The sequence below is a fragment of the Oryzias latipes genome, chromosome 9, assembly GCF_053564925.1.
Source record: "Oryzias latipes strain Hd-rR chromosome 9, Olatipes_Hd-rR_3.1".
Taxonomy (NCBI): Eukaryota; Metazoa; Chordata; class Actinopteri; order Beloniformes; family Adrianichthyidae; genus Oryzias; species Oryzias latipes.
The window spans coordinates 3110736-3136473 of NC_136245.1; the positions used below are offsets into that span (position 1 = coordinate 3110736).

The 25738-nt window shown below is 46.5% G+C and overlaps 3 protein-coding genes and 1 long non-coding RNA gene across 5 annotated transcripts; 1 reads left to right on the forward strand and 3 right to left on the reverse strand.

The window, feature by feature from the left end:
• Positions 1-415: 415 nt before the first annotated feature.
• On the reverse strand, positions 416-3479 carry LOC144994491 (uncharacterized). The gene is made up of 2 exons (XR_013658045.1): positions 3134-3479; positions 416-2998 (listed from the first exon to the last, which is right to left on the reverse strand). It is a non-coding gene; the product is annotated as an uncharacterized LOC144994491 (long non-coding RNA).
• A 1351-nt stretch (positions 3480-4830) lies between these two features.
• Positions 4831-18468, reverse strand: top3b (DNA topoisomerase III beta). Of its 2 annotated transcripts, XM_023958827.2 has the most exons (18): positions 18286-18468; positions 16645-16776; positions 16435-16541; positions 15116-15190; positions 14839-15035; positions 14421-14577; positions 12950-13063; positions 12591-12681; positions 12296-12450; positions 12083-12188; positions 10204-10350; positions 8981-9154; positions 8740-8868; positions 8459-8608; positions 8093-8193; positions 7630-7831; positions 6780-6967; positions 4831-5243 (listed from the first exon to the last, which is right to left on the reverse strand). In XM_023958827.2, the coding sequence occupies exons 1-18, from the start codon at positions 18353-18355 to the stop codon at positions 4962-4964; spliced, it is 2577 nt and encodes an 858-aa protein (XP_023814595.1). In that variant the 5' UTR covers positions 18356-18468; the 3' UTR covers positions 4831-4961. The 2 variants fall into 2 exon arrangements, with proteins under 2 accessions (XP_023814595.1, XP_078808257.1); XM_078952131.1 differs by lacking the exon at positions 6780-6967 and having other exon boundaries at positions 18286-18467.
• A 1977-nt stretch (positions 18469-20445) lies between these two features.
• On the forward strand, positions 20446-21543 carry il-17n (interleukin-17N). The gene is made up of 3 exons (NM_001204788.1): positions 20446-20488; positions 20643-20818; positions 21281-21543. Exons 1-3 carry the CDS (start codon positions 20474-20476, stop codon positions 21507-21509), a joined length of 420 nt encoding a protein of 139 aa, NP_001191717.1. The 5' UTR covers positions 20446-20473; the 3' UTR covers positions 21510-21543.
• Positions 21544-21688: 145 nt separating this feature from the next.
• sdf2l1 (stromal cell-derived factor 2-like 1) lies at positions 21689-24604 on the reverse strand. The gene is made up of 3 exons (XM_004072820.5): positions 24361-24604; positions 22684-22880; positions 21689-22544 (listed from the first exon to the last, which is right to left on the reverse strand). Exons 1-3 carry the CDS (start codon positions 24542-24544, stop codon positions 22266-22268), a joined length of 660 nt encoding a protein of 219 aa, XP_004072868.1. The 5' UTR covers positions 24545-24604; the 3' UTR covers positions 21689-22265.
• Between the last annotated feature and the right edge of the window lie 1134 nt (positions 24605-25738).

The window sequence follows — 25738 nt, forward strand, 5'->3', positions numbered from 1 at the left end:
TTTCGGGCCAGGAGGTTCTGTTGGTACCTGCAGGGCCGGTCCGAGGGAGGCACGCGCGGAGAAGCGCAAGCGCGTCCCACAGCGAGAAAGCCTCCCGCTCCGCAGTGTGCGCGTGCACGCACGATCCGGTCCAGTTCTCGTCCCCGGGAAAGACTCACGGTGCCCCCCCTCTTTAGAAGGTCCTCCGGTGGGTCGGTATTTTGCGGCCTCGCGGTTCTGGACTCCATCTTTGCTGGTTGACGTTCAGCTTCTGGAGCGCAGCCGCATCTGCATGCCGGCCTCTGATTGGCTGCTGGCCGCGGCCGCCTCCGCTCTCATTGGCTGCAGCCCCTCTCTCGCTCTCCCGGATTGGTCGCAAACCACAGTGACGTCACGGTGGACTTTAATTTAACAATGAACACAAATCCTGTTTTTCATTCACAAATCTGGCGCTGCCGTGCGCGCGCGCACCGAACCGAGCAGAGGGAGGAACCGAACCGCTTCAGAATCTGGACCGAGCGGGTCACGAGTGAAGCGGGAAATCCAGAAACGGTCGTGTTTTCGCCTGAGTTCTTCAGGGAGTTAGTAGCACGCGCGCTTCACTCTTTTTTGGGGGTGGGGGTGGGGGTGACGTCCTGCAGATGCTATGTAAGGCACGCGCGCTCATGTTGGTTCTGCCTGCTCTCCAGCTTGCTCCCAGTGTGGGGCCCCCAGGAAGCTCCATGCCCGTATATGGAGGCGAAGCTCAGATGAAAGGAGTTCCTCTGTGGGAATGATGCACGCGGATCCGCGCACGTGACTCACCAGATGGGTTGTAGGCCCTGTTCTGGTTCTGAGCTCTCTGCTTAATTCTCTAAATTTGAAGCAGTTTTAAGAGCTCACGTGCGCGTGGCTCTCTGACCTTGGAACCAATGCGTGAGCTCAGCCGGACACGTGCGTGCGGGAGGTGCGCGCTCGCACTTGGGCAGCCCCAACCAGACAACGTGATGCAAACCAGCTTTCGGCAGGTTTCAGTCCGGACCACCTGGAGATTGTTCTGGTTCTGGCTCCAGTTCTGGAGCTCAGGAGCTTCTGTCACGTGCGTGCTCACGGCGGAGGGGCACGCGCGTGCCATGAACAGGATGGAGACGCATGAAGAGAACGAAATTTAATTTAATGTATTTAAAATATATAATAATGCAAAGCTACTATCCCTATGGAAGACACTTGTGCTCCTCCTCATTTTTAAAAAATCAAACCACAAAAAGTGAAACTTAAACTACTGAGTTTAGTTGATATTTATCTTAATTTTTATTTTCAAAATAAATGTCCCCAATTAAAAAAAACCTTTAAATTACGTTTCTCGTATAGTTTAGTGATTTCTCTACATTTTATTAAAATTGTATCTTGACTCTTCGTCTTCTAAAAGCTATTTAACTTTTCTGTCAAAGTGAAATTTGCCAAGTTTGGTTTTATTTGTTTAAAGTCGTTTTGTGTTTAAGTTTTATTTTATTTAGTTTGTGTTTTTGCTTTTATGTGTGGGTACAAATCAAACCATAAAACAAGTAGAACAACGAATGAACAAAAATTAAAACATTAAAAACAAATTAATTGGTGATGTCTGCCTCACTGGAAATTAAACAAGACAAAAAAGAAACAAATAGAAATAACTTTATAAATTATAGTCAAATGTAAAAAAATAAAAACTACAGGGATTCATTTAATTAAAGGTTTTATTAGATGATTGCAATATTAGTTTGGATTAAGTTCTTACTTTTACTTTCTGTGAGGAATAAATTGATCAGGAACTATTGCTCATTTCCATGACAATCTGAAAGTTCTTAATAAAAAAGATTACATTTAAAAAAAGAAAAGAAAAGAAGAAAACAAATTGAGAATAAGGTCCAAAACAGAAAATGTTTCAAAATTATGAATGAACTGAATGGAGTTATTAGATTTATAATATATATATATATATATATATATATATATATATATATATATATATATATATATATATATATATATATATATATATAATATATATATAATAAAAATACTATTAAATCTGGGTTTTGTAAAGTTTTGTTTTTTAATTAGTGTTTTTTAAACATCGGTTCTGTTTGTAAAGTAATTTCTTTCCTCTTGTGACCAGTTAAAGGAAAACAGCTGATCGAAAAGCAAAGTCTTTTAAAAATGTTTTTCTTTAAAAATGCTTTGTTTTTCGAAGGCAAACCCTCCTGTTAGCAGATGTACTTTTTACCCCATTGACTATTTATTACATTTTAGATAAAAATTAATTATTATTTTTTGTATGATATGAACCTAAAATAAAAACTCAAATGCATTCTACATTTCAGAACCATTGAATGAATTTAAAACCTAGAAAATGCAAATAAATAAACGGGGAAAAAGTCCTAACATTGAATATCTTTACGTGAAAATCAGACTAGAACCTGAGACTTCTGGTCACTTCTCCATGATCGTTTGGATAAATTGATCAACCTGCTGCAGAACAGTGACGTTCACCAAATACAGACTTCATCTGCTGCAGGACAGACACTCCAGTCAGAGTTTGATGCTGGAAGAATTTCTGTTTGCTGGAATAAAATCTGACTAAAATGTGTGTTTTTCTGTTGGATTGGGATGGGGGGGACAGTGGATTAATGGGGGGGGGGGGGGGGGGGGTCTGATCAGAAAAAGCTCCAGGTTTGTAGAAACTGCTGCTTTGGTTTGTTGAGGACTGACGTTCACTCGTGCAGAACCTGCTGGTCAGAAACCTTCATGTGGAACTGGAAGATCGGATTTTGGAAGCTCCAAACGGAAGACGGAGCCTTGATCCTCATCAGTCTGAGCTGTGGAAGCAGCAGTGAACGCTGTTGTTCCACGCCAGCGGTTTCCTGCTCCAAACATGTGACAACCAGGTTTGGACAGACCTCTTCTGGTTTATGATGCAAAAAAACCAGATGAACGGATGAGCCTCCCATGGAGCTTTTATCAGAATGGCCTCATATTGAGACCATTCTGTCCAGAACCAGTTCTGAAATATCAAAACAGACTTTTATTACATCTAGAATAGATTATGGCGATGGTCTTTGATCTGGTATTATTCCGGCATTCTCAGTTTCTTGGATATCCTCTTATATCCCTGTCCTGTTTTGTTCAGTTCGGTTACCTTTTCCCGTAGATCCTTTGACAGCTCTAAGTTTTCCTCACGACTCAGGATCCAGAAATATCAGTGCAGCACTGAAACTCCACGACCTTTTGTGCACACATGCATACAGGTAAACGAGTCACAGGTGAGGATTGTTACCTGTTGCTGCCATTCAAACCCTTTTGGATCAGATTGTGTGTGGATGTTTTCAGAACAAAGTCATTGGGTTATGTAAACTTTTGAATAGGGGCATTTGGGTAGTTTATGATTTACAAAGACTAAAGAGAACTTTTTGATAGTAAATGGCTTCACCGAACGACTAACTATGAGTGGAAAACAATTGTGTCATCTTCATATTCTATGAAAAATAAATAAATCTTAATTATGTATATATATATAATTACATTTTGTTTTCCTATGTATGTGTGTGTGTGACATTTTAACATTAATAAATGATTACTAAAATACTTTCAAGCATGTAAATCAGAGGTCATCTTATGTCGATACAACTCTAACCTCCACCTATAGGGGGCAGTCTGGTCCTATTTGTCCACCAGTCATTACATTTGACTTTACTGTATGGAAGCGATTCTGTGGCATAATTAAAAATAAAAGTCAAAAGCAGAAATGCTTTTTCATTTTCAAAATGAAGCTGCAATCCAACAAAATGCTTTTTCATTTTCTTCTTCAACACCGCTTATTCTGTCACTTAATTAAAATCAAAATGGTATCTGACATTTCATTTTCAAAAAGTTCTCTGGTAAATGTGTAGCAAACTTAATTTAGAAATGTCTAATTTGACAGTTAAAATGGATTAACAGAAATGCTTTTTCATTTTCAAAATGTAACTCCATCAAATGACTCAAAATTATAATGAAAAATTTAGTGGAAATAAATTTTGTATTAGTTTGATTCAGAAAAAAGTGTTGAAACCGCTGATCTAAACCAGGTTGTGTTCAAGGGTTCCTACTGTTTCTTAGAACTGGAGAGGTGATTCTTAAAGTTTGGGCTTAGCATCACACAGCTGCACCAATCAGTTTCATGTTTTAGTGGACCTATATGCCTCCCCTCCCCAATAAAGAATATTCTGGAGGAACCCCCACAGCCGTGTTTAAAAGGGGATTAAACAGTAAACTAGCAGAAGTCTGGACCTCCATGATCTTGTTTTATTGTTTACCTGATGCCCAAATTCCATTTTTTGTCACCTCCACAATACAGTCGAGTGAAATATTCTGCATGACTGTTCAGGCCTAAGAGCAGGAAGTCTATAAAAGGATTCATGTTAGAATGAAAAGACATTTCAACAAATGCCAATATAATATAACAGTGTTAAGGTGACAAAAGTGTTTATGTGCTGCTAAATGTTTCAATTGTATAAAGTGACGTTGCTTTGCAGATTTTCCATAGAATAGTGCGGTTTTCTGTTCAGAAACCGCTGCAGTGTCTTGTGTGTGTGTGTGTGTGTTGTGTGTGTGTGTGTGCGGCTCCAGGAATACAGGTGTTAGGTTTTTAGGTTAAGGGCCAAAATGCAGCAAGAAGCTCCTCCTCATCCTCCTGGTGCCTTCAGGGAACAGACAGACTTATAAGACTTTATTAGGGTTTTAAATACGTGTGTCTGCGCTGTTGTGTTCATCTTTTTGTCTGATTTTGTGTTTTATTGGTTAAATCAAAGGAGGGAGAAACTCTGCTGCTCTGGGCTAAACAAACACAGAAACAGATGTTTTTAAGTTTTTATTCTCCTTCACAACATCAGGTTGAGCTGTAAGCAGCGGTTACCCCCCCCCCCCCCCCCCCCCTACTGTCCCATCATGCACTGTCCCTCTGGTCTTGCTGGACTCCGCCCCCCCCCTCATACAAAGTATGCTGCCAGGGCAGCCATTTTGTCTTTGGGCTTCTTAGGGTTTGGTCGCCGGCCGCGTCCGCGCCCCCGGCCCCCTCGCCTGGCGCCCCCGCCTCGGTGCGCCGTGCGCCTCATGGAGGCGTGTTTGAGCTCCACCGCGTCCTGGAAGAGCGGGTCGCAGAAGACGCAGCCGGTGTGCTGCGTGTCCCCCTCCGGCAGGGGGGTGCGGGCCTTGTTGAAGTCCACCATGACCAGCGAGGCGTCGCAGACCTCACAGCTGTCCTGAGAGACCTGTGAGGGTAACCGGATCAGAACCTCAGGGTCCACATTTTCACATCTCTGCAAGAATGTTAGCCATGAAGAAGAGAAGGTCGGTGAAAATGAGGGATGGCAGACGGGGTGAGGGGCCCCCAGAGTGTCGCAGCTGGGGCTGGCAGAAGAAGAGAGCAGGGAAGTGTCCTGGGCTTAAAGGGTCTATATCGCTTTTATTCAGAGGATAATATGAACATGTATCATAACCTTTGACACACAAAAGAATACCTATTTAATGAAATATTTGTTATTTTCGCAGCTATTTTCCAACCCAGAAGTAAGACGACTCGACCTCTGAGGCTCCGCCTTTCTCTTCATGCCTCAGCAGCGTTTCTACCACAAAAACAAACAAACATCTGAACTTTTGCAAAGATGGAAGTGCGTATTTTTTTTCTAAAACATAAAAAGCGTTTAGTCGATCAGCACTAGCTCCACTGAGAAAGTCGGCGTGTGTGTTAGCCTGGGGACGGAGCTGGCAGCTCAGACTCTTCCTGAAAGGGGCGGTTCTTCACTTCGTGACGTCACAATGTGAGGAACTGATCATCGCTCAGAGAGCAGGTTTTTAGAAATGCATCAATGGATCAAATTACCGCTTTAGGATTGTTTTTAGTGAGGAACTAACTCAAAAGTGCATTTTGATATCGTCATTGCATGATATAGGCCCTTTAATTTGCACAAAATAAATATCGAAGCAACATGGGAAAAAAAAGAATAAAAAGAGTGAAAAGAATGAAATTAGTGTTTTTAACACGTTCCTGTGGCTTTTTTCTGATGATGGACGACATAATTAAGACAATTAAAGTGAAAACTGCTTTTTTTTTTTACATTTTTCTTTTGTTTAAATCGCTGTGTATCAGGAGCAGACAAAAAAAAACGCAGTTTTATAAAGCTCGTAGTTTTTGTGTACAAACTGCAATCGGCTTCCTACTCTAAGCTCTCAACAACAGGGAGGGGAAGGGAGGGGGGGCGGGACCTTTCCAATGAACTACTGCTGCTCAGCAGAAACTAGGTCCTAGCAAACGACACAGGTATTTAGATTTTAGCTAAAAACTGCATCATCGTAAACAAAAAAACACCTGGAACGTTTAAAAACAGATCAAGAGACGATCGGAGCGGGTCGCTGCAGCAGAATCGTGTACCGGTACTTTTAAATCAATATGAGCCGGTAGGAATGGAGAGGGAAAGTTTAAAAAGCTTTAATCTTACAGAATCCACTCCTTTAAAGAAAAAAAAGAGGTTCAGAATCTGGAGTTCTGAGCAGCATCATGTGGTTCTGCAGTCATCTAGATCCTAGACCGGTTTAACGTCACGGACCGGCCCGTACGAGGCTGACGTGGACGTAAGGTTTCTTTTTTTTTTTAGCCTCCAGTCCCCCTTTGCCTTTGAGCCCGTCCTTCAGTCAGTCTGGTTCAGGAGCCGCTGCCTTCTGCACGTGTTTCAGAACCATCGTTCATGGGTCCAAATGTGTTGCCCGGTGTGCTCATGAGCAACACGGTTAAGGAAGACCGTCCTCACCTGCACCTTGTGAGCGTGCTCGAAGAGGTGCACGAGCACGTTGCACCTGTTGCAGGCCATCCTCCACTTTGGTCCAGAGGTGGGGTCCAGAACCAGAACTCCGGACTCACACTCCACACACTGACCGATGCCCAGAGCGCTCAGGGAGTGCTGGCAGGACGGGTGGGTGCACTCGTTGCAGCCCATACCTAAAAGAACAAAGGAAGACCCCCCCACACACACATCAGTCCACAGGTCCGAAGGCTGGGTGACCCGACGCTCTGCTGAGCTCAGAACACGGTGCAGAAACGTCTGGTACGCACACCTCCTACCACCAACAACCCATCTATCGTCACGGAAACCGAGCCCCCTCCCTCCGTGAGAACAAGAGGTAAATGTGAGACGGTCATGTGGAAAGTGCTTTAGCGGCATACGCGGTAAAAACAGCCAGGCTGCTGCTGCTGAAGGCCCGTTACCATGGAAACCTGTGGTTTCTGAGGGAGCTGAGCCTTTGGCTCTGCCTCTGACAAAAGACTTTTCCAACGCGGTAAAAGTACATGAGTGTCCGTCAAGAGGAGGAGGACCCACCTCTAAGAGATGGACGGATGAAGAACAAAAAACTATGAAACTCTGAGCTTTAATAGTTAGAGTTTGTTAAAGTCCCTCTCATCATCGTCTGATCTGTTGTCAAAGCGTTCCTAGAGCTTTTTTAACCACGAATATGCCGTTTTTAAAGAAATGGTTCTTTAGTGTGCCAAAGGTCCTATATGATCATATATATGGATATAGCTTAAAAAAGCATGATATAAGCCCTTCAGGTAAGAAGAACCTTAAATGAAGAACCACAAACTAAAGAAGGTAATCAGATTACCTTTTTTCATGTCTCTGAATGGCGGGTTGCTGAAGCAGTAGGGGCACAGGGGGTAGCTCTTCCCCCGCGCCCCTGAGGTCCACAGAACCAGCTCAAAGTCGTCCAGAGGGCAGCGCAGCTCCTTGTACAGCTTGATGGCGCCGTTTTGGGGAACGTTGTAGGTCTCGTCGCAGTGGGAGCAGTGGAGCCGGCTGGGCTTTGCCTGCAGGAGGAGCTCAGACGTTAGCTGGGATCTGGGTCAGAGTTAACAGAAACCCAAAGACCGGACCGGTTCTGAAACATCTGCTGCGGGCAGAGGGAGGGACAACGAGGGCACAGCTCAACTAATCCAGGAGGACAGTCCTGATCCCAGAATTCTGTTTCATGACCCACAGAGATGACAGGGTTCTGATCGGATGGACGGGTCACGTGACCTGTGAGCGCCCCCCTATGGACACATGAGCATGTGCAGCTCGCGGCTCACCTGGATGTACTTCATGAAGCGGTGGCACTTCCCGCAGCGGGACAGGGGCTTCCCCGTGGCAGCGATGGGGGAGAAGGAGACCTCCATCAGCTCGTCCATGCCTGCAGGAGCAACAGCCCGTCATCAGTCCAGTCCTCTGTTAGTCCAAACGATCAGAACCAGACTGTCCGGAATGAGTCTACGTACACCACATGGTTCTATCAGAACAAACACTCCGGTTCTTCTGCTTCTAATTGCATCTTCAAGAAATTTACTCAAAATATTGGTTTTGTTTTTGCATTCTGAGAACATTTTCTCTAAAATGAAATGAAGAACACCCCATCAGTGAGGAAGAGGAGAAGGGGGCGGGGCCTCCGCAGGACTCACTGCTGATGGAGTCCACAAAGTAGTGGAACTTCCTCTTGAAGATGTCCAGCGTGTGCTGCAGCACCTGCTGGAAGTTGGCCTTCCCTAGCGCGATGAGGCTGAGCTGCTTCTCCACGGCGGAGCGGATGGTGGGCAGCACCAGCTCTGCGTCTGTGGGGGGGGGGGGGGGGGGGGGGGGGGTGCATGAGTGCGGATGAGCTGTGCTGAAGGACGCCTGTGCCGGTTGCCATGGCCACTGATGCAGCGGCGGCGCGGAGGTCACAGCTCAGACGTGCGCTCACCGATTTTGTAATATCCGTGCACGAGGACGACACCCAGGTTGGTGGGCTTGAGCCTGCGCCCCGTCTCCACGGTAACGTAGTTCCTCTGGCAGACGTTGTTGATGTGGACGGGGATGCTGGCGTCCGTCCCTGCAATACCAAGGACAGCCCATGTGAGTGCGCTGGGAAGAACTCGGGCGTCACGACTCTGCTCCGCAGAGCTCTGAGGCCCGGCCCGTTTCAGCGAGGCGGGTGTCGGTACCGATGCCGTGCTTCTCCATGAGCGTGATGAGCTCGGCCTCCGTCAAGTAGTCCGGGGGGCCGGTCTGCCTCTCCACCAGGCGGAGCTCGTCCACCGTGAAGGCGTCTCCGGGCTGGCAGGTCGGCAGCGCCTCCTCTAGCGGGACGCCCTGCCAGGGCATCAGGGCCGTGTAACCTGAAGGAGAGCACAGATCCAAGACCACGCCCACTTAGTCCACAGAACCAGAGCTGCTCAAATGCTCAGAGGGTTTTCCATCGCGTTTCCTCTCATGTTTGTGTGAACGCTGAGGAACCCCAGAATCTGAATTTCTTCTTTTTCAGGTTTCTTGGCTTCAAACTGTTTTCTCCTTCAGGAGATTCTTGTTTGGTGTGGTTGTCACGGTAACATGACAACGCGCCGCTTAGCCCGCTGAGTGGCGACGGACCTCGACTGCAGAAGCAAAGGAAAGCCAAATATATGCTGATGGTCACGATGGGTTAAATAAAGCATCAGTTCAGAGAGAAAGTTCACCTCTAACCGCTTGTTTATGTATGTCCAGATGATAAAGAAAACGTTTGTTTTAAAGAAGCCGGCGCAGTGATACAGAACATCAAAGCTATGTGACCAGAACTTCTTTTTTTAGGGGTGCGTTATCTCTGTGGACTATCACTTTATGTCCGCTTCCAGCAGCCAATCAGAATCATGAATTCACCCGGACCCTGGTATCACTGTGTAGAAACTATGAGAAAAATGCGTAAACGGCGTAATTCTCACCCGACCAAAAATTCTGAACAACTCCAAACCGGACATCTGCGCACATCGATGTATGAGGAATGCAAGCAGCACGTCAAGTACATCACGCATGATACACGAAAGACGGAAATTTGATACGTGAAAATGAGCAAAACATACGCAGTGACTAAATGAAGGGATATGACGTACAGTATGACCATATGAGGAATGTGGGCGTGGTTAACCAGAACGGTCTGTTGCCTAAGAACTGCAAAAATGTACTTTTGCTTAATTTTCTAAAAGTACGTAGATCTGCCGGTTATTCCTGAGCAACCCAAAAATAGAATGGTTGCTATGGAGATACAACCAACAGAAAAACTAACATTATGAAAAAAGTAGTGCTTTTTTTAAAAATTAATTTATCTTTCAAAAACAAAAAAGAAGCTTCTCTGCGTTTCTGAAGCTGCAGAGAACCGAGCTCTGTCACAAAGATCTGCTCCCTCTGAGCTCACCTGGAGAAATGGGCGTTTTCCCTCCACAGGAGAAGCGCTCCGTGCCGATGCTGAACTCTATGGTGGACTGCAGGTACCTGCAGTCCTGGCTGACGGTGGCGATGAAGTGCCGCGTGATGTACTCGTACAGCCGCCAGCCGTCACTTCCTGCAGAGCAGCACAGGACAATCCGGATGAGATCCTGAAGACCCAATATTGTTGCCCAAGTTCAGGATCACTGCTCGCAACCTTCGCACTGGTCAGAGCTGTGATTTTTAGTTATGCTGTGATTCATTATAGAAGTGGTTCGATTCCCTGCTAACCCAGTCAAATATCAAAGTTTCTTTGAGCAAAGCGGGGAACTGTGAAGCTCTTTCTCTATTCTGGTAAAGTTTCACTCTTGGTCGAGGTTGAATTTTTGAAATCCAGCCTCAAAGTGGGCGGGGCAAACCTCAGAGGACATCTTTCTGTGTGCAGCACCTCCATCTGCTCCCAACAACGGAGAAACTCAAGGCCGTGGTAGATGTGCGGAGTCCTGAACCAGACAGCGGGCGGCTCTGTTCTGCTGTTGTTTTCTGTTCTTTGGACTGTAAACAACAGATGGTTTTGTGATGTCCTCCTGTCCAGAACCGAACCAATCCCTTAAATCCAAGTTTTAGCGGTCGGAACCGCAGATTTGAAGCTTCAAATGAACTGCAGCATGCAATGGAAAAGCATGAATCCGTGTGCAGTGAGAGCCTGCAGGACAGAGCGGGTCTGATGAGTTACGGGGTGTTAGCGCCCCCCCAGCTAAGTGTGGATGTACCTGCTTGCATTAGCAAAGGCACGCCAAGACTACGCACACATGCATGCGTGTGGAGGTGCCACATTCACCTTGGGAGTGGGGTCATCTGGACCCCACCAGATAGCACAAGGGTTAACAGAAATGGGTTGTTCATCCGCTGATCAAAGGTTTTGGACCATAGAATTAAAAAAACCTCAGTACTGAGTAGCTCCGCCCATCTTGATGATCACCTAAAAAACTCATTGATGTGTTTCCATAAGGCTTTCTGCTAAGAGGTCCTTCATGAAGGACGTCCATCCAATTGGATTCAAACATGCAGCAGAGTGGGGTCCGCCGCGGTCAGGCGGGTGTTGTGACCCGCAGGAAAAAAAAACCCAGACCATGATGGCGCCTCCACTGTGCTGCATAGAAAACATTTCATGTCATGCCAGACAGAGGTCAGGACCGTCCGAGTTAGAGGACGTTCTTCCACTTTCAAACATCCCATGTTTGGCGTTCCCTAGTCAAGTGGCCTAGGCGTGGCCTTTGGCCTTTGTTTTAGAAGTCCTTCTCTCGCAGACGCCGTCTGATCGGTACAGTCAGCACCGTCTTCATTTGGGTCAAGAACCGTCCCGTGTCATGGCGAACAGCCTTTTGGATCCTCCCAGTAACATTTTTTGACCTTTTTTGTTCCATAACCATCAGGATCTTTTATAAAAGAAATTAAATTCCAGTTTTACAGCGTCCAACCTCAGCAGGGACGGCAGGATGTGAGAGGCGTTCCTTATGCCGCTCAACAATCCTACCACGATTACTTTGGAGAAAACAACATTGAATGTAGATTTTGGGGCAAAGTCTGGCTTTTAAAGGACGTGGTCCTTAACTTTAGATCAGTTTCTTTCTTTAAAATTGTTATTTTTAATAAACTGGCAGCCAAAAATATGAGTTCTCTTGTCCTTCTTTCTTCTTTTTGCATTTTGAAATTCTTTTTAGAACCTTGTGATAAATTCTTGCATTTTCCTAAGATGTCAGAAGTGACAGGCTTTCTCAGAACCTGGGGGGGGGGGGGGGGGGGGGGTCTTCTTTTCTTGCATCAGTGATTCGTTTTAAATCCCTCCCCCGTCCCCACCGACTCACCCAGCTCTCCCTCTGAGGCTGCACGCATGGGGGTGATGGGGGGGTGGTCCCCGACGTCATTTCCTTTCCTGGGTCGGTTCAGTCCAGCCGACAGCAAGGCTTTAACCTGATGAACGATAGCGGGGGGGGGGGTCACTGAGCTGCAGCCTCAGAAGAGGTGCTTACAGGTCAAAGCACAGGAGTTTTTGAGCCCCCACCCCCACTGCAGCTCACCTCCTCGGCCCACATGGGGCTGTTGGCCTGCTGCCTCAGGGTTCCCTTCAGGTCAAAGTTCTCGGGGTACTGGGTGGTCTCTGTGCGGGGGTAGCTGATGTAGCCCTGGGTGTACAGGCGCTCTGCAATCTGCATGGTGTGCTGGGGGCCCATTCCTGCGACAGAACCACAAGGTTCATACGAGTCATAGGACAAGTCATGCTAGTCACATGACTCCAAGAACGAGTCATGGCAGTCATGCTAGTCATGCTAGTTATTGTTATTCGTGGTCATCAATGGATGAGGAGAGGATCACCTAAAGCAGAGCTGGCCACTCGGAGCATCTCCACGGTGTTCAGGGCCTGAGGTCTCTGCTTGGTCTTCTCCTTCTGACTCACCGCCTCCACCTGCATCCAAAACACAGGACATCCGGTTCAGAACCAGGTTCTCCATCAGCAAGTTCTGAACCGGGTCCTTATGGGTCCACTAAAATAAAACCCGGCATCACTCCTAGTGTTTGGTGTTTCTAAAGTTGGGTTGTGTGTGTTTTGGTCCATCATCAGAGACCATTTCATCATCTCACTACTGTGTAGCTGTGAGTCTAGGAGTGTGTGTTGAGCCTCAGGTGGGTTGTACCGGGTCACAGAGACCCAGCACTGCTCATGATCTTCCTACCTTGGCTTCTTTAGACATCTTGGCCAGGTTGACGAACATCTGTCCCACCTCCCGGTCAAACACCCTCACCCTGCTCCAGTCCAGGGTCAGCGGGCCGTCCTTCCCCTTGAACACCTGAGCAGAACCCAGCAGGTCAGAGCTGCTGTTTGGACATAAGACCTTCTCAAATGTCCCGCTGGGTTGGGGAGAATTCAGGCTGCAGAGTTCTGCATCAACCAAGACCAGAAGCTTGAACCAAACCCAACATGACCTCAGACTGTAACTGTGCGCTTATCAGGAGGCAGAATCACAGCTCCAACTGGAATTAACAAATGCCACGAGAACTATCTGAATTCAGAGAAACTGGGATGTTTGGAAGATTCCTCAACATAAAAATATACCAGATCAATCACAGCTAAAACATAATAATATGAATTTGAGCGAGATTAGGATCATTTTTCAGTAAGAGCTAAAAATGATTTCAAACCTGATTCCAGGTTTACTTAACAGCAAATACATATTTTTATTTAAAAAGTCATCAGTTTTACTTATCATCAAAATATGTCAGCTTTAAAAAAATAAAAATAAAAATCTTTGCTTTAAAGATAAAAGATGACCAGAACAGTTTGGAGGGTTTCATTGCAGACTGAGACTGACTTCCATTCAGCTCCAGGGGGAGGAGTCAGACGCTTCCAGAGGATCGAACGCTGCTCAGTCCCGGTCATTGACTGTATATGAGAGAACTGAACAGCTGAGTGTGACGTCACCCACAGGAAATGACTCACGTCTGGCTCCAAGCAAATGAAGTCGCCGTGTTGGGACCAGAGATAGTCAGTAAGCAGTGATTGGTCCGAGTCGGTCTACACTGGAAGACTGCACCCCTACCACTGCTCAGGAGAATCCGTCAATCAAATGCTTCAAATGTCTGACGTCAGATCACATGCTTTTATTCAGGCATCTGATTGGTCAGATTGAATAACTTGCACTACAGAAAAAAATATCATGAAAAAAATGAAGATTATCAAGAAGATGTTAAAAAAAACAGATATCAGACCTAGAATGGTTCTTCTGATCAAGAGAACGACTGAGTAGCAGCTGTTTATTTCTCTATAGAAGTCTACGGGATTTTGCCTGTTTGGAACGCCAGGGGGGAGGAGCCACTCAGTCCAGTTCTCTTATACAGTCAGTGATCCTGGACAGCAGTCAGAACCAAGCACAAACTCAATCATCAATTTAAAACTTTATTTATAAAACACATAAAAACACATTCAGGGTAGCAAAAGAGGAACAAACAATAACACAAATTAAGAACTATTTATTTATTAATGTGTAACCACATTAACTCTGCAGACTCTAGTCTTTCTGAATTTATATGTCTAGTCAGTATTTATTTTAGAATTGTTTGTGAGTATTTTATATAGTTTGTTATAAAGAATGCACTTTGAATTTCGTTACGTCACCATAAAGATTCCCTCTTTGAAAGGACGGGTACCTTTGCCTGCAGGATCCAGTAGGTCTCCGGTTTGAAGGACTGGATCTTGTCGTGACGCTCCACGCAGAAGCCCAGAGTTGGAGTCTGACAGGGCCCGAAGGAGATCAGGGAGGAGTCCAGGTTTCCGTACTTACCCTGGAAGTATTTGGTCTGGAAGCTGAGGAGGAGACAGAAAACGGGAGGAGGAGGTGATGCTCAGGGAGGATGGACAGAACCGGGAGGAGCTGCTGACACACAGCTCCAGCTGTTGCCTAACAAATACGGACTCTTCTGATAAAGGGAGTAATATTAGCTGTGAGTCTGTGACCATTCCTGCAGGGCATCACAAATGTCAGGAAATCTGCTCATCCTGAGTCAAACATCCTTTCTTAAATTCATCTTCAGTCCATTTAGGGTGGAGGAGGGCGCAGCGGCGTACCGGGTGAAGGCGCAGCCGATGCGCAGGTCCAGCTCCTGGCGAGCGTCCACAGACAGAGCTTCGTTCTTGTTGGGCTCTCCAAGGCGGTTCATGGCGTTCCAGATGTCCGTGTCCGTGATGGAGCTGAACTTGGCTCGGAAAACCGTCTGCTCCCTGACTCCGCCTTTGTTCATCACGGGCTGGACGGCGTCCAGGACCTGTGGGACGCAACCGATGTTGATTTAACTGATTTAAGGCCATGGGAATCAGCAGATGATGGCTGCTGCTCCAGGGTTACCTCGAAACAGATGTTCTCTCCTTCTTTGTCACAGTCCAGCCACAGCACCACGAAGTCGCAGCCTCTGGCCTCCACCTGCACACACCCACAGCCTGCAGCCAGACACAGCTGGACACCTCCCACTGCCCTCTAGGGTTGTGCCGATGGACGATATCATCGTCCATCGTGATGGGTGACTGACATCCCGATGGAGAGACCACCATCGTGATGCCACGCCCCCGCCACGTTGCGTGTCGACACCATAAGCCGCGGTTACATGTACAAAATATCTTGATGGGATCAATGGTCAGATTAGAATCCAACCGTGTAGATGGGCCCAGAAAAATGTTTTCAGAATATAAAAACGTTCACTAAGGTCACACTTTCCGTCGGAATAAATCATTCGCACATGCGCAGTAGGGTTTGAAAAACGGAAGGATATAAACTCCGCCGAGCGGCTTTTTTTTTTCAAACTTTATTGTATGTAACAATTCAATACAAAACATTGTTAAACAGCGCCGAGCGGCTATATACATTGACATGTCAGCTCGGTAATATACGAGACGATCTTCTAAACCTGCTTTTAATAATGTTACGGTTATTATGAAACACCTGTTCGCTCATCATTTTAATTTTAATCCGTGTGGTCAGTGCTTTTTCTGAACGAAACCAGGATTAGCAGTATGCTAACACGGGCTAACAACATTAGCTTTGGGTGGTGCTGCTTGCTGGCTGCACGTAAACATGTAAGAATAACATCAGACTTTATTTAGTCGGGACACGACTGGAAACACAAATCCGCGTGATTTTTTGAATGTTTTCTAAGGACTGAGCGACATTTCTGCTTTGAAGCTCAAACCGCTGTGTTTCTGCTGACGATCCGAGCTGTGCTCAGACACGCACTTAGACCCGGTTCTGAGTTCGGTTGCTTGTACCCCTAGAGCTGCGGGACGGATCGCAGTCTTAAATCTCCCACACATACCGCTCATGTACCCCCCCCCCCCCCTTCCCATCAAACACAAAGCTGTAAGTCCGCACTCCCCCGGAAGTGCGGGAGCGGACTACTTCTTTTCTATTTTGTTTGTTACTTTTTTGTTAAAGTCACTTCCCTCAGTTTATACTGGATCATCGCGGATTAGTCATTAGTTGGGAAATAAAATGAAAAAAGCAAAAAAACGAATAGCAGTTATATAAGAACGAAAAATGTAAAAATACCCCCCCCCCCCCCCCCCCCCCCCGACGATGTCATCGTCCATCCCGATGGTTGACAGCAAACATCGTCAACGGCCAATTTAAGGGACATCGCCCAACCCTACTGCCCTCCCACTTGGCTGACCCACCTGAAGGAACTTGACCATGCTGAGTTTGGGGTTGGCCTCCTTCTTCTCCGTTGGAGCTTTGCTGAAGAGCTCTGCAGGGTCCACTTTGTCCCAGTTGTTGTATTTCCCTGCAGAAAGAGGAGGAAGAAATGAGGAGAACCGTCCCAGAGCGGACATTCCCATCCGCCAAGGACCACCGTCCCCAAAAGTGGAGATTCTGAGTGGACCCACCGATGAAGTCCAGGCTCATGACGTGTCCACACACCGAGGTCATCTTGAAGCGAACGCTTTGGCCCTGGAAGGTGCCGGTGTACTCGTGCACTGAGCACGCTCCGTTCAGGCCTTTACGGCTCGTACAGCTGCCTGGGGAGAGCGAAAGCGGAGGTGAGTGTCAGCGTCCGGACAGACGAGCCTGCAGTTCCTCTGCAGAACCACAGGGTTCTCTCAAGAACTAACTCTGGATCTCCTTTGTGGGTCTGAAAACAACCGTCAACAAGAAACTAAAGATTCCGATTTCTGCAGACAATATAGTTCTGGTCCACATTCAAAGGTCTGACAGTCACAACAAGAAAACAACACAACAATGAGACGACAACAAGACAAAAATGAGACAACAATGAGACTTTAACGAGACGAAAACAGGACAACAACGAGATGACAATGAGACAACAATAAGACAACAAGACAAAAACAAGACAAGATGACAATAAGACAAAAATGAAAAAAAAAACAAAGAGACAACAATGAGACTATAACAAGACTATAATGAGACAAAAACAACACAACGAAACGACAATAAGACAAAAATGAGACAACAATGAGACTATAGCAAGACAACAATGAGATGACAACAAGAGGACAACAAGATATTTACAAAATGACCTTGAGACAACAATAAGACGACGAGACAAAAACAAGACAACAGGATGACAGTGAGACGACTATGAGACATGACAAGAAAGTAATGAAATATGACAAAAAGGAAACAATAAGAAAATGAGACAACAGTTAGACAACAACGAGGCAATAATGAGACAATGATGAGACGACTATGAAACAACAATGAGAGGACAACAAAACGAAAACAAGAAAACAATGAGACAACATTAAGACAAGAAAGAGACAACAATGAGACATGACAACAAGAAAATGAGACATGACAAAGACAACAACGAGGCTAGATAACAAGACAACAATGAGACACGACAACAATGCCTCACAACAATGATGCACATAAAAACCAGACAGGAGACATAATGAGACCCAACAGGAGACAACGAGGGTCAAAGGTCTGAGCACAAACACTAAAGCTTGTAACTATAGTGAAGGAGAACTGATAGATTCACGTTTCAATGTTCAATCTGCCCAGACTCTTTTTAGACTGTAACGTAGAAAAACAGAACATTTGTGATCCTCTGCATCTCTATGTTTTTGTGTAGATGAGAGGAACTCATGAGGAATGGCGATGTCACAGAGAGCAGAGGTGGAGAAGGTGGAGGACTTGAAGATGTGTGGGATGGAGAGGAGGAGGACATGAGGGAGGAAGGTGAGAGTGAGGAAGATGAAGTGGAGATGCTTAGGTGAGGCAGATGACTTGCTGCCCTAAGAAAACTATCTTAAAGATGAAGAAAACTGTCTCGGGGATTTGAAACTAAGATTTTCCAGATTTGTTCGAACACCGTTTCCATGACAACTGTCTCCTCCTGAATGATAGCCACTGCCCTGTTGGATCCTCACAGTGTTCCTGTTACTGAAAGATTCTTTCATAAAAAATGAAACAAAACAAAACCAAAAAAAACCCCACAAAAATATACTTTTTCTAAACTAAAGATGACCCCCCCAACCCCCAACCCGCCTCCGAACCGGACCAACCTTTGGACAAGATTCTGGCGATGGACTGCGCCAGAGACGGCTTCTCCGCCACCATCAGGACGGTCCTCATGCTGCACGGCGCGGTCCGGTTCCGCTCTGCAGCAGAACTCTGAAGCCGCTCCACGGACAGGTTTGTTCTCTGTCCCGGTAAAAAACAAACTTTTCACTTCCGGGGTCATCTGGTGCTTTTGCGGCTCGCCCGCTGCGCCCCCGTGTGGAGAGGAGAGGAACAGCAGCGCGCTGGTGGAGCTGCGGTCAGCCGCTGATCGGCGGCGGGGATCGTTGTTGTGGCATTTTTCTCAACTAAGAAATACGAGATTAAAATGGCATTTCTCCGTATTTATTTTGTTTATTTTATTTTTCAAACAAGAACCAAAAAAACAACAACAATGCAAGATATTCCACAAACAATCAGGTCAGAAGTATGAAGAATGTTCAAAGTTCTATGTGGGAACATTTTGAAAACAGATCAAAAGATGAACGGAGTTTAAGATCTGTGACACTTTTCTTCAACTGCAACAGATTGCATTAAAGTAGGCATGTCCAAAGTCCGGCTGTGGGTCTGAGGATTCCCTTCCAAAAAATGAATAACATGTGGCTCCAGCACTTTCTAAAAACGGTGTATTACTTCTTGATTGTGATGGGAAAACTTGTGTTTTAAGCCGTTGTAAACCTGCAGTAGCACCGTCTCCTGACCCTTCTGTGACCCTTTCAAGCTCATTTCCAAAATGTCAAAAGTGTCAATAAAAAAGGGAAAGTCGGCCTCCATGTAAATGATCAGAGGAACAGTTTTACATCGTTTTGGTAAAAACACATTTAGATGTATTTGTGTTCCACTTGAGGAAATGAGAAGTGCGCCACAGCAATGTTCACTTGCATGTAAAGTTGATGAAACAGTCCAAAGAATGTTGGCTCCCACACATTTTTCTGACAACCTCTCAGTGTCTCAGTGTCCATAGCAGCTACATCTCAACTGGCATTTAAAAAAATGCTTTCAAATGTAATTTTATAGTGATTAGTTGAATCTATAAAGGTGAGGTCCTCCTCCTGCCATCACTCTTTCTTCTTTGGAAGATTTCCACCATCAGCCACATCGCCTCATAGACATTGGACACTTTATTGTTGAATTTGTAATCTGTATTTTGTGTTGTTTTCATTATTATCCTTTTTTTATGGTAACAAGTCAAGTTTTCCATTGTGGGATCGATTCAAGTTCTATTCTATTCTAAATAAAATGAGATACTTTACTGAAAAGGGATTAAAGAGGAAAAATATGATTTATCTCAGAGCATTTTTCTGTTTCTTTGAGAAGTAATTTTCTGTTTTTTAATTCAACTCGCTGTAAAAAAAATAAAAAAAATCTCAATTTACTTTAATGCGAGTTGACCCTAAAATGTTCACGATTTTCTTTTTACCCGGATGTTTTCATTTATCTAAATGAAAACAAAACCACCGAATGTTCAAGTCAAACAGATTCTTACTTTGAAACTTTAAAATATTCTTTTAATGACAAAAAAAAGGCGTAAAATGAATGTTAATCCCAAAGACAAACAGAGAAAACCCAAAGCTCCACCCTCGATCCTGTTTTTCAAAGCAACTGCACGGAGGATGAATCCAAATGGACAGTCTAAGAATGGAAAAACAGTGCCCTGGTGCTATCTTGTGGGTCCAGATGACCCAACTCCCAATGTTAACGTGCCTCGGAGGCACGTTAACATTGGGAGTTGGGTCATCTGGACCCACAAGATAGCACAAGGGTTCTAACCACATCTACAGATTGTATATCCTCTGTAATAAATGGCGGCATAATTTTAGCCATCATAGGAGCCTGTGGCTTCGTTGGTTCTGCAGAAGCGGGTCAACACAGAAAACCCAAAGCCTTTGGTTCAGACCCGAGCATCTGACTCAGCCCCCCTCCCTCCATCGTTCTAATTCAAATGAGGCTGCTCTGTCAAGGCTGCATGTTAATGACGGGAACATCACGACCATGTTGACGTCAACCACAACCTTCGGCACACAAACCGGACCCCGCGCCAGAACCAAGAGCCCCCCAGCAGCAGGACATATAAAAGAGCGGCGGGTCCGGAAACCAGTCCAGTCCGACTTCAGAGAACGCCGGAGAGCAGAGCAGCAGGCGAGGGGGGAAAAAAAAGCTCCACAGCACCAGAACCGCTTCAGAACTTCAGCTATGGAACAGCTCCAGGTAAGGAACCGGCCCCTCATCATCTTCAGAACTTCCGTCTCAGCAGCTTTCAAAGCAACCGTCTGCTCACAAAGCTGCTGAAGCTGAAGAGGAGACATGAGGATGAAGATGAGGAGCTGTCTGACACAGCTCACCGTCCCGCTCCTGTCTGCAGCTGCTGCAGGTCCTGCTGCTGTGCCTGCTGGGCCTGCAGCGCGGCGCCGCCACGCCCCTGAGCACGCAGTGCGTGGAAGAGTCCTTCTGCACCTTCAACCTGCAGGACGTCCACGGACAGCTGGTCAACCTGCCCAGCCACGTGAACGAGCGCAGCATCCCCACCTGGAGCTACGTGTGAGTCTGAAACGTCCTCCAGCTGTTTGCAGCTGCTCACTCACACGCTCTGGATCCTCAGCACTCACCTGAAGCCGCATCCCACAGCTGAAACCAGATCGCTCACCTGTCAGGCTCCCTCGCTCAGACACCTGTAGAGTGAGCTGCTTAGCCACTCCCCTGACCAGGAAGCAGGTTTTTTTTTTAGTTAGGAAACCAGACAGCGACCTGGTTAGTTAGGAGTGTTTCTTCGGTAACGAGCAATCTGCAGACGGTTCAGGATGCTGAAGAGGTGTGTCTCATCACTTTAAAGCTCATCTCTGATTGGCTCTTTCATGACTCAACATCATCTCAGAAAGCTGGAGGTCCGTTTTAAAGCTTCAGGTGACCTTAGGGTTAGTCTAAGGGATTTTGCAGATACTCCCTGTTTGGAACGTCCAGTTCTCCTGTACATTCAGCGGTTCTTGCTCTGATCTCTGGCAGGGAGAACATCGACCTGAACCGCGTCCCTCAGGTGATCCACGAGGCCAGCTGCCACAGCAGCCACGCCTGCCCGGGTCTGGACAGCGGCTACAGCCTGGAGACCGTCCCGGTGTCGCTGAGGATGCCGGTCCTGAAGAAGAACCCCGCCTGCTTCTCCACCACCGGCTACTCCGTGGACTATGAGCTCATTACAGTGGCGTGTCTGTGCGTCATCTCCAGGCACAACTGAGCCGGACCGGACCAGAACTGCACACAAGTTCTGATCCACGGACCTTCCTCTCAATGGGTTTCAGTTTCTGTTCCAATCATTAAAGACAACATCCTCAGATGAGCCTGGTGTTTGTGTGTGTGTGTGTGTGTGGGGGGGGGGGGGGGGGGGGGGGAGAGACAAACACCATTCATGAGAAATGACTGACACAAACATTTATTGTTGCTCCCTGAAATAAAAACAGCCCCACCCTCATTCTACAAACGCCAACATCTACTGACAAACAGAAATGAACCAGTAAGACCGACCAAACCGTGACGGGTGGGAAGTTGCATCCTGGGAAGTGTAGTTTTTATGCCTGAGAGCTGAAGGGGGTGAACATTTATGCAAAAAAAAGAAAAAAATCTTCACTTCAGTTCAAAAAGGTCAGCAGAGAGTTGAGAGGAGGCGGAGTCTGAGCCCAGCGGCTGCTGCAGTCTGAGCTGCACGGGAGGGGTCACTGAGGGGGGGCGCAGAACTGCTTCTGATGATCCAAAAAACCTGCAAACGGGACCCTAAAAGCCTGTTTGACAGACAGCAGCCGAGGACGGCGAGGCAGCGTGGCGCCCCCTGCAGGACGGTGCAATCAATGTGAAGCGGGGGCGGCTCCTTCCGTCATCCTTAAGTTCATAAAACAACCAAAATTCGCCTACCATAACCCCCACCCCCCCACGCCGAGGAAGGCGTGGCGTCAGCAGTTTGTATTTACATCCGGGAGCGCGGCGCCTGGCGCTGAGGTCAGAGCTCGTCGTGGCGCAGCGGCTCCATGCTGGGCTGGATGAAGACCCCCTCCATGGTGCGCCACCAGCTGTGCTGGGTGGGGGAGCTCATGCCGTGCACCTCGCGCTGGCCTCGGATGGGGTGTCCGTACTGCTCGCCCGTGACGCTCAGGAACACCTCGGTGCCCACGTGCTTGAACCGCACCGCCTCGTCTCGCTCCCACAGCACGCCGTCGCACTGGACCGTCCACACGTCCAGGTCGTCGCCCTGGCCGTTCTCGCCAAAGGCGCTGACCTCCTGCGGGACGCGAGACACGGATCGGTGACCTGCTGATCCGGACCACAACAGCACCACGGGAACACCCCACTGTGCCCGACACCAGAACCCGAGCAGAACCAGTTTAGACCCCTCCCCCTCAGCAAAGGGAGCCGCTTACCTGGTTGTTGGACAGCGGGGAACTGAAATGATGGGAGTGGAGGTTCCGGCCCGTCTTCATGTGCGTGATGCGGACGGCCTGGCCGCACTTGATGGGCGACCCGCGCTGACACGGACGGTCCGGTTTCCCCCGGATCTGCCAGTAACTGTTGGCGTCCTCGGCGGTCTCCACCCCGGTTACAGACTGCTGCCCGCTGCCTGCACACACAAACACACACGCACAGGTGAACAATGAAAATATTACCCCTTGTGCTATCTTGTGGGGTCCAGATAAAGCAGGTCTCTGCTCAAAAGAGTCTCTGAATCAAAGACCCATCAGGGTCCGGACCAGGAAGACCACCTGTGGGGTTGGAAAATCCCTCAGAGGTTCATGAACGCCTCACAGGAACTCAGGGATGGTCTTTGTGTTGCGTGAACAGCACCTGAGGGGAGTGGTTCGGTTTGTTCTAATGGAGGCGTGTCTACATTTTTTCAATCAAAATCTTTGTGATTCTGGAGCCGACGAAAAGATGCAGCTGGAAAAAGATTTGTGACAGAAAGTAAGTGGGCGGGGCCACAAGCTCTTTGTTTTCCTGGTCCGAGCTTGAATCAGGCTGAAAACGTCACACCTGGATGGCTCTGATACTGATCGCCATTTTTTCGCACCGCCAATGCTAGCTTGGGGTTGTGAAGGGCTGTAAGCTAGCAGGAGAGAGCGTCAGCAACAGTGAGAGACGGGGGGGGGCGAGTTATGTCCTAGAAAACGACACATTTGTATTGATTATGGATTGAAAAAACATCATAATCCTGATTAAAAGACTACTAGGAACGCGGTTATAGTAGGACGTAAGTATTAAATATGATTGCCAGTACTGTTGGGCGGAGCTTAAATAAAATGCATCCAACAAAAAGCAGTTTCATATTTCACCAGAAGGGGGCAGCAGTGCAGCAGCCACACTCATGCGCTCCTGTTCCACTGGTTAGTCTGCAGCAACAGTTCAGATTTTATTTTTGCTTTTTGTTTTTACTCCAGAGGTACAAACATAACTTTATACATTGAATCCTGTGTGGTCCACCTATATTATGAATTATCTGCACCCCCAAATGACCCCCATGAGACCACAGCAGAAACACTAATGAGCTTTAATATTTTGCACGTTTGTGTCATTTAACTGTTACTTGTTTGGAATTTAAAACCTTTTTTTTTAAATCAAAGTATTCAAAATCATAGTAAATCCGAGAGACCCCCAGAACCGGAATGGCAGCGGCACCACATGCCCATCTGTGATCCAGGCAAATGATTACCCCCCCTCTCCCAATAATAAATATTTGTTGTCACATTTATTTACATTATTATTCTGGTAATGCTTATTGTTCTGGTTTTGTTCATATTTTAATGATTTGTTTTTCAAACAGGATACTAACTTTTTGCATAAATTATTTGAAATGATGAATTGTAGGTGGTGAACACCTGTTAAAGGGGCCCTTGTTTGCCCCCCCAGCCCCCAGAGAGGCTTGTGACGCCCCTGTACGCAGAAACCCTCCGCAGGGTGAGCAGAACCTCCGTAGTTCGGCCCTTTCAGTCCACATGTGAAACGGGTCTGCTGGGTTCTGGATTGACTGCTGTACTTTCGCTTTAAAGAAGTCCAGTTTCTGAACAGAACCGGCACCTCCTCAGTGAACGGTGACGGTCTCTTACCTGAACCATACTTGACGTCGTGTGAATGCAGCCGGACGTTATGGCGCGTGTTCAGCAGCTTCACCAGGGAGCCGCACGTCACGTGGTTGAGTTCCGGTTCTTTGGCGCCGCAGCCGGAGCTCAGTAGCAGCAGAACCGACAGAACCGAGGCAACAATCCCGCGAAAAGCGACAGCAGCATCCATCTCTGACCTGACTCAAACACACCGGCACCAGCAGGCGGGACTTTCCTCCCGCACTCCACCAATCACGACGTGCCAAGTCCCTGTCACGTGGGCTCGTTCTCGCCCGTGATTGGTCACTGCGCGCCGATGTGCCGTCACAACATTGGTGACAAACAGGAAGTGAAGGACTGAAGGATCCCTTTTCAACGTTCATTCATTAAATTGTTCTTTTCACACTCACTCATTGATCCATTAATTATTGATACATTCATTATTCATCAAATAATTAATTCAAAGAATAAATTAGTCAATCGAATATTTATTTTTTGTTTGTATCGATTGATTCATTCATTTATACATTTGTCAAGGAATACTTTTTGAATGGTTTGTTTCAAAAATATTTGTTAGCGTTTACGAAGATTTTAATCATGCTTTCATTTATTTTTCTTCTGTTATTCATTTATGCAGGGCTGCCAACTTTTCATAAAAGCTTGGAGTGAGACTCAGGAAAAATAAGTCTCTATACGTCAGCAAGTCCTAAGACCAGTCTAGGGTAGTTTTGTGACAGTGTAATTCTTTAAATAAAGCACCACGAGGTAAAAAAAAAGAAAATTGAAAGAGCAACAAAAATCAATGATTCACTTTAAAAACATGAGGAACAAACTAAACTACATACTAAGACCAGACACAAGGCAAATTTAAAACTCTGTTCCCTCTAGTAATGACCTTTGGCGGTTTATGAGGCGTTGAGAATTCTAGTAAATGGCTCCCACTTGAAACACGGCTCAAGGCCTGCTGTTTTAAATGTCATTATCGATGATAAAGTTTCCTCCAAGGCCAAACTGTTCCTGGTCTTGGTTTTGTTTACATCTGAGGGGAGCAGCACCAGGATCATCTTTGCATGGTGACAAGCCTCTGGACCAGTCTGGCTCCTGTAAACTGTCAGAAATAAATAACATACAGTGCAATAAGCTATTAACTATTTCTTGTCTTTGTAAAGAAAAGCATTAGTTCAGTGCTTTCTCCACCATTCAATAGGGACAAGACCCAATTCTTTGGAACTTTTTTCTGTTAACTTTTTTAATATCTGCATTTCAGCAATGAGAAAATGGTTTGGCTGACTATGAATTTCTTATTTAATAGCATTTAGCATATTTCCTGTTGTGTTTCAGCACAGGCTGCGAGTAAAATCAGGCCACATTTGTCTCTGTCAGT

Coding starts and splice junctions, on each gene's coding strand:
- top3b (XM_023958827.2), bottom strand. CDS start 18,355: ATGAGGACCGTCCTGATGGTGGCGGAGAAGCCGTCTCTGGCGCAGTCC. Junction 13,064..14,420: donor ACTGGATCCTGCAGGCAAAG/GTACCCGTCCTT, acceptor GGTTCTGCTCAG/GTGTTCAAGGGGAAGGACGG. Junction 8,869..8,980: donor CATGGAGAAGCACGGCATCG/GTACCGACACCC, acceptor TTGGTATTGCAG/GGACGGACGCCAGCATCCCC.
- il-17n (NM_001204788.1), top strand. Junction 20,819..21,280: donor ATCCCCACCTGGAGCTACGT/GTGAGTCTGAAA, acceptor GATCTCTGGCAG/GGAGAACATCGACCTGAACC.
- sdf2l1 (XM_004072820.5), bottom strand. CDS start 24,544: ATGGATGCTGCTGTCGCTTTTCGCGGGATTGTTGCCTCGGTTCTGTCG. Junction 22,881..24,360: donor CGACGTCAAGTATGGTTCAG/GTAAGAGACCGT, acceptor TTGTGTGTGCAG/GCAGCGGGCAGCAGTCTGTA. Junction 22,545..22,683: donor CCCCGCTGTCCAACAACCAG/GTAAGCGGCTCC, acceptor CGCGTCCCGCAG/GAGGTCAGCGCCTTTGGCGA.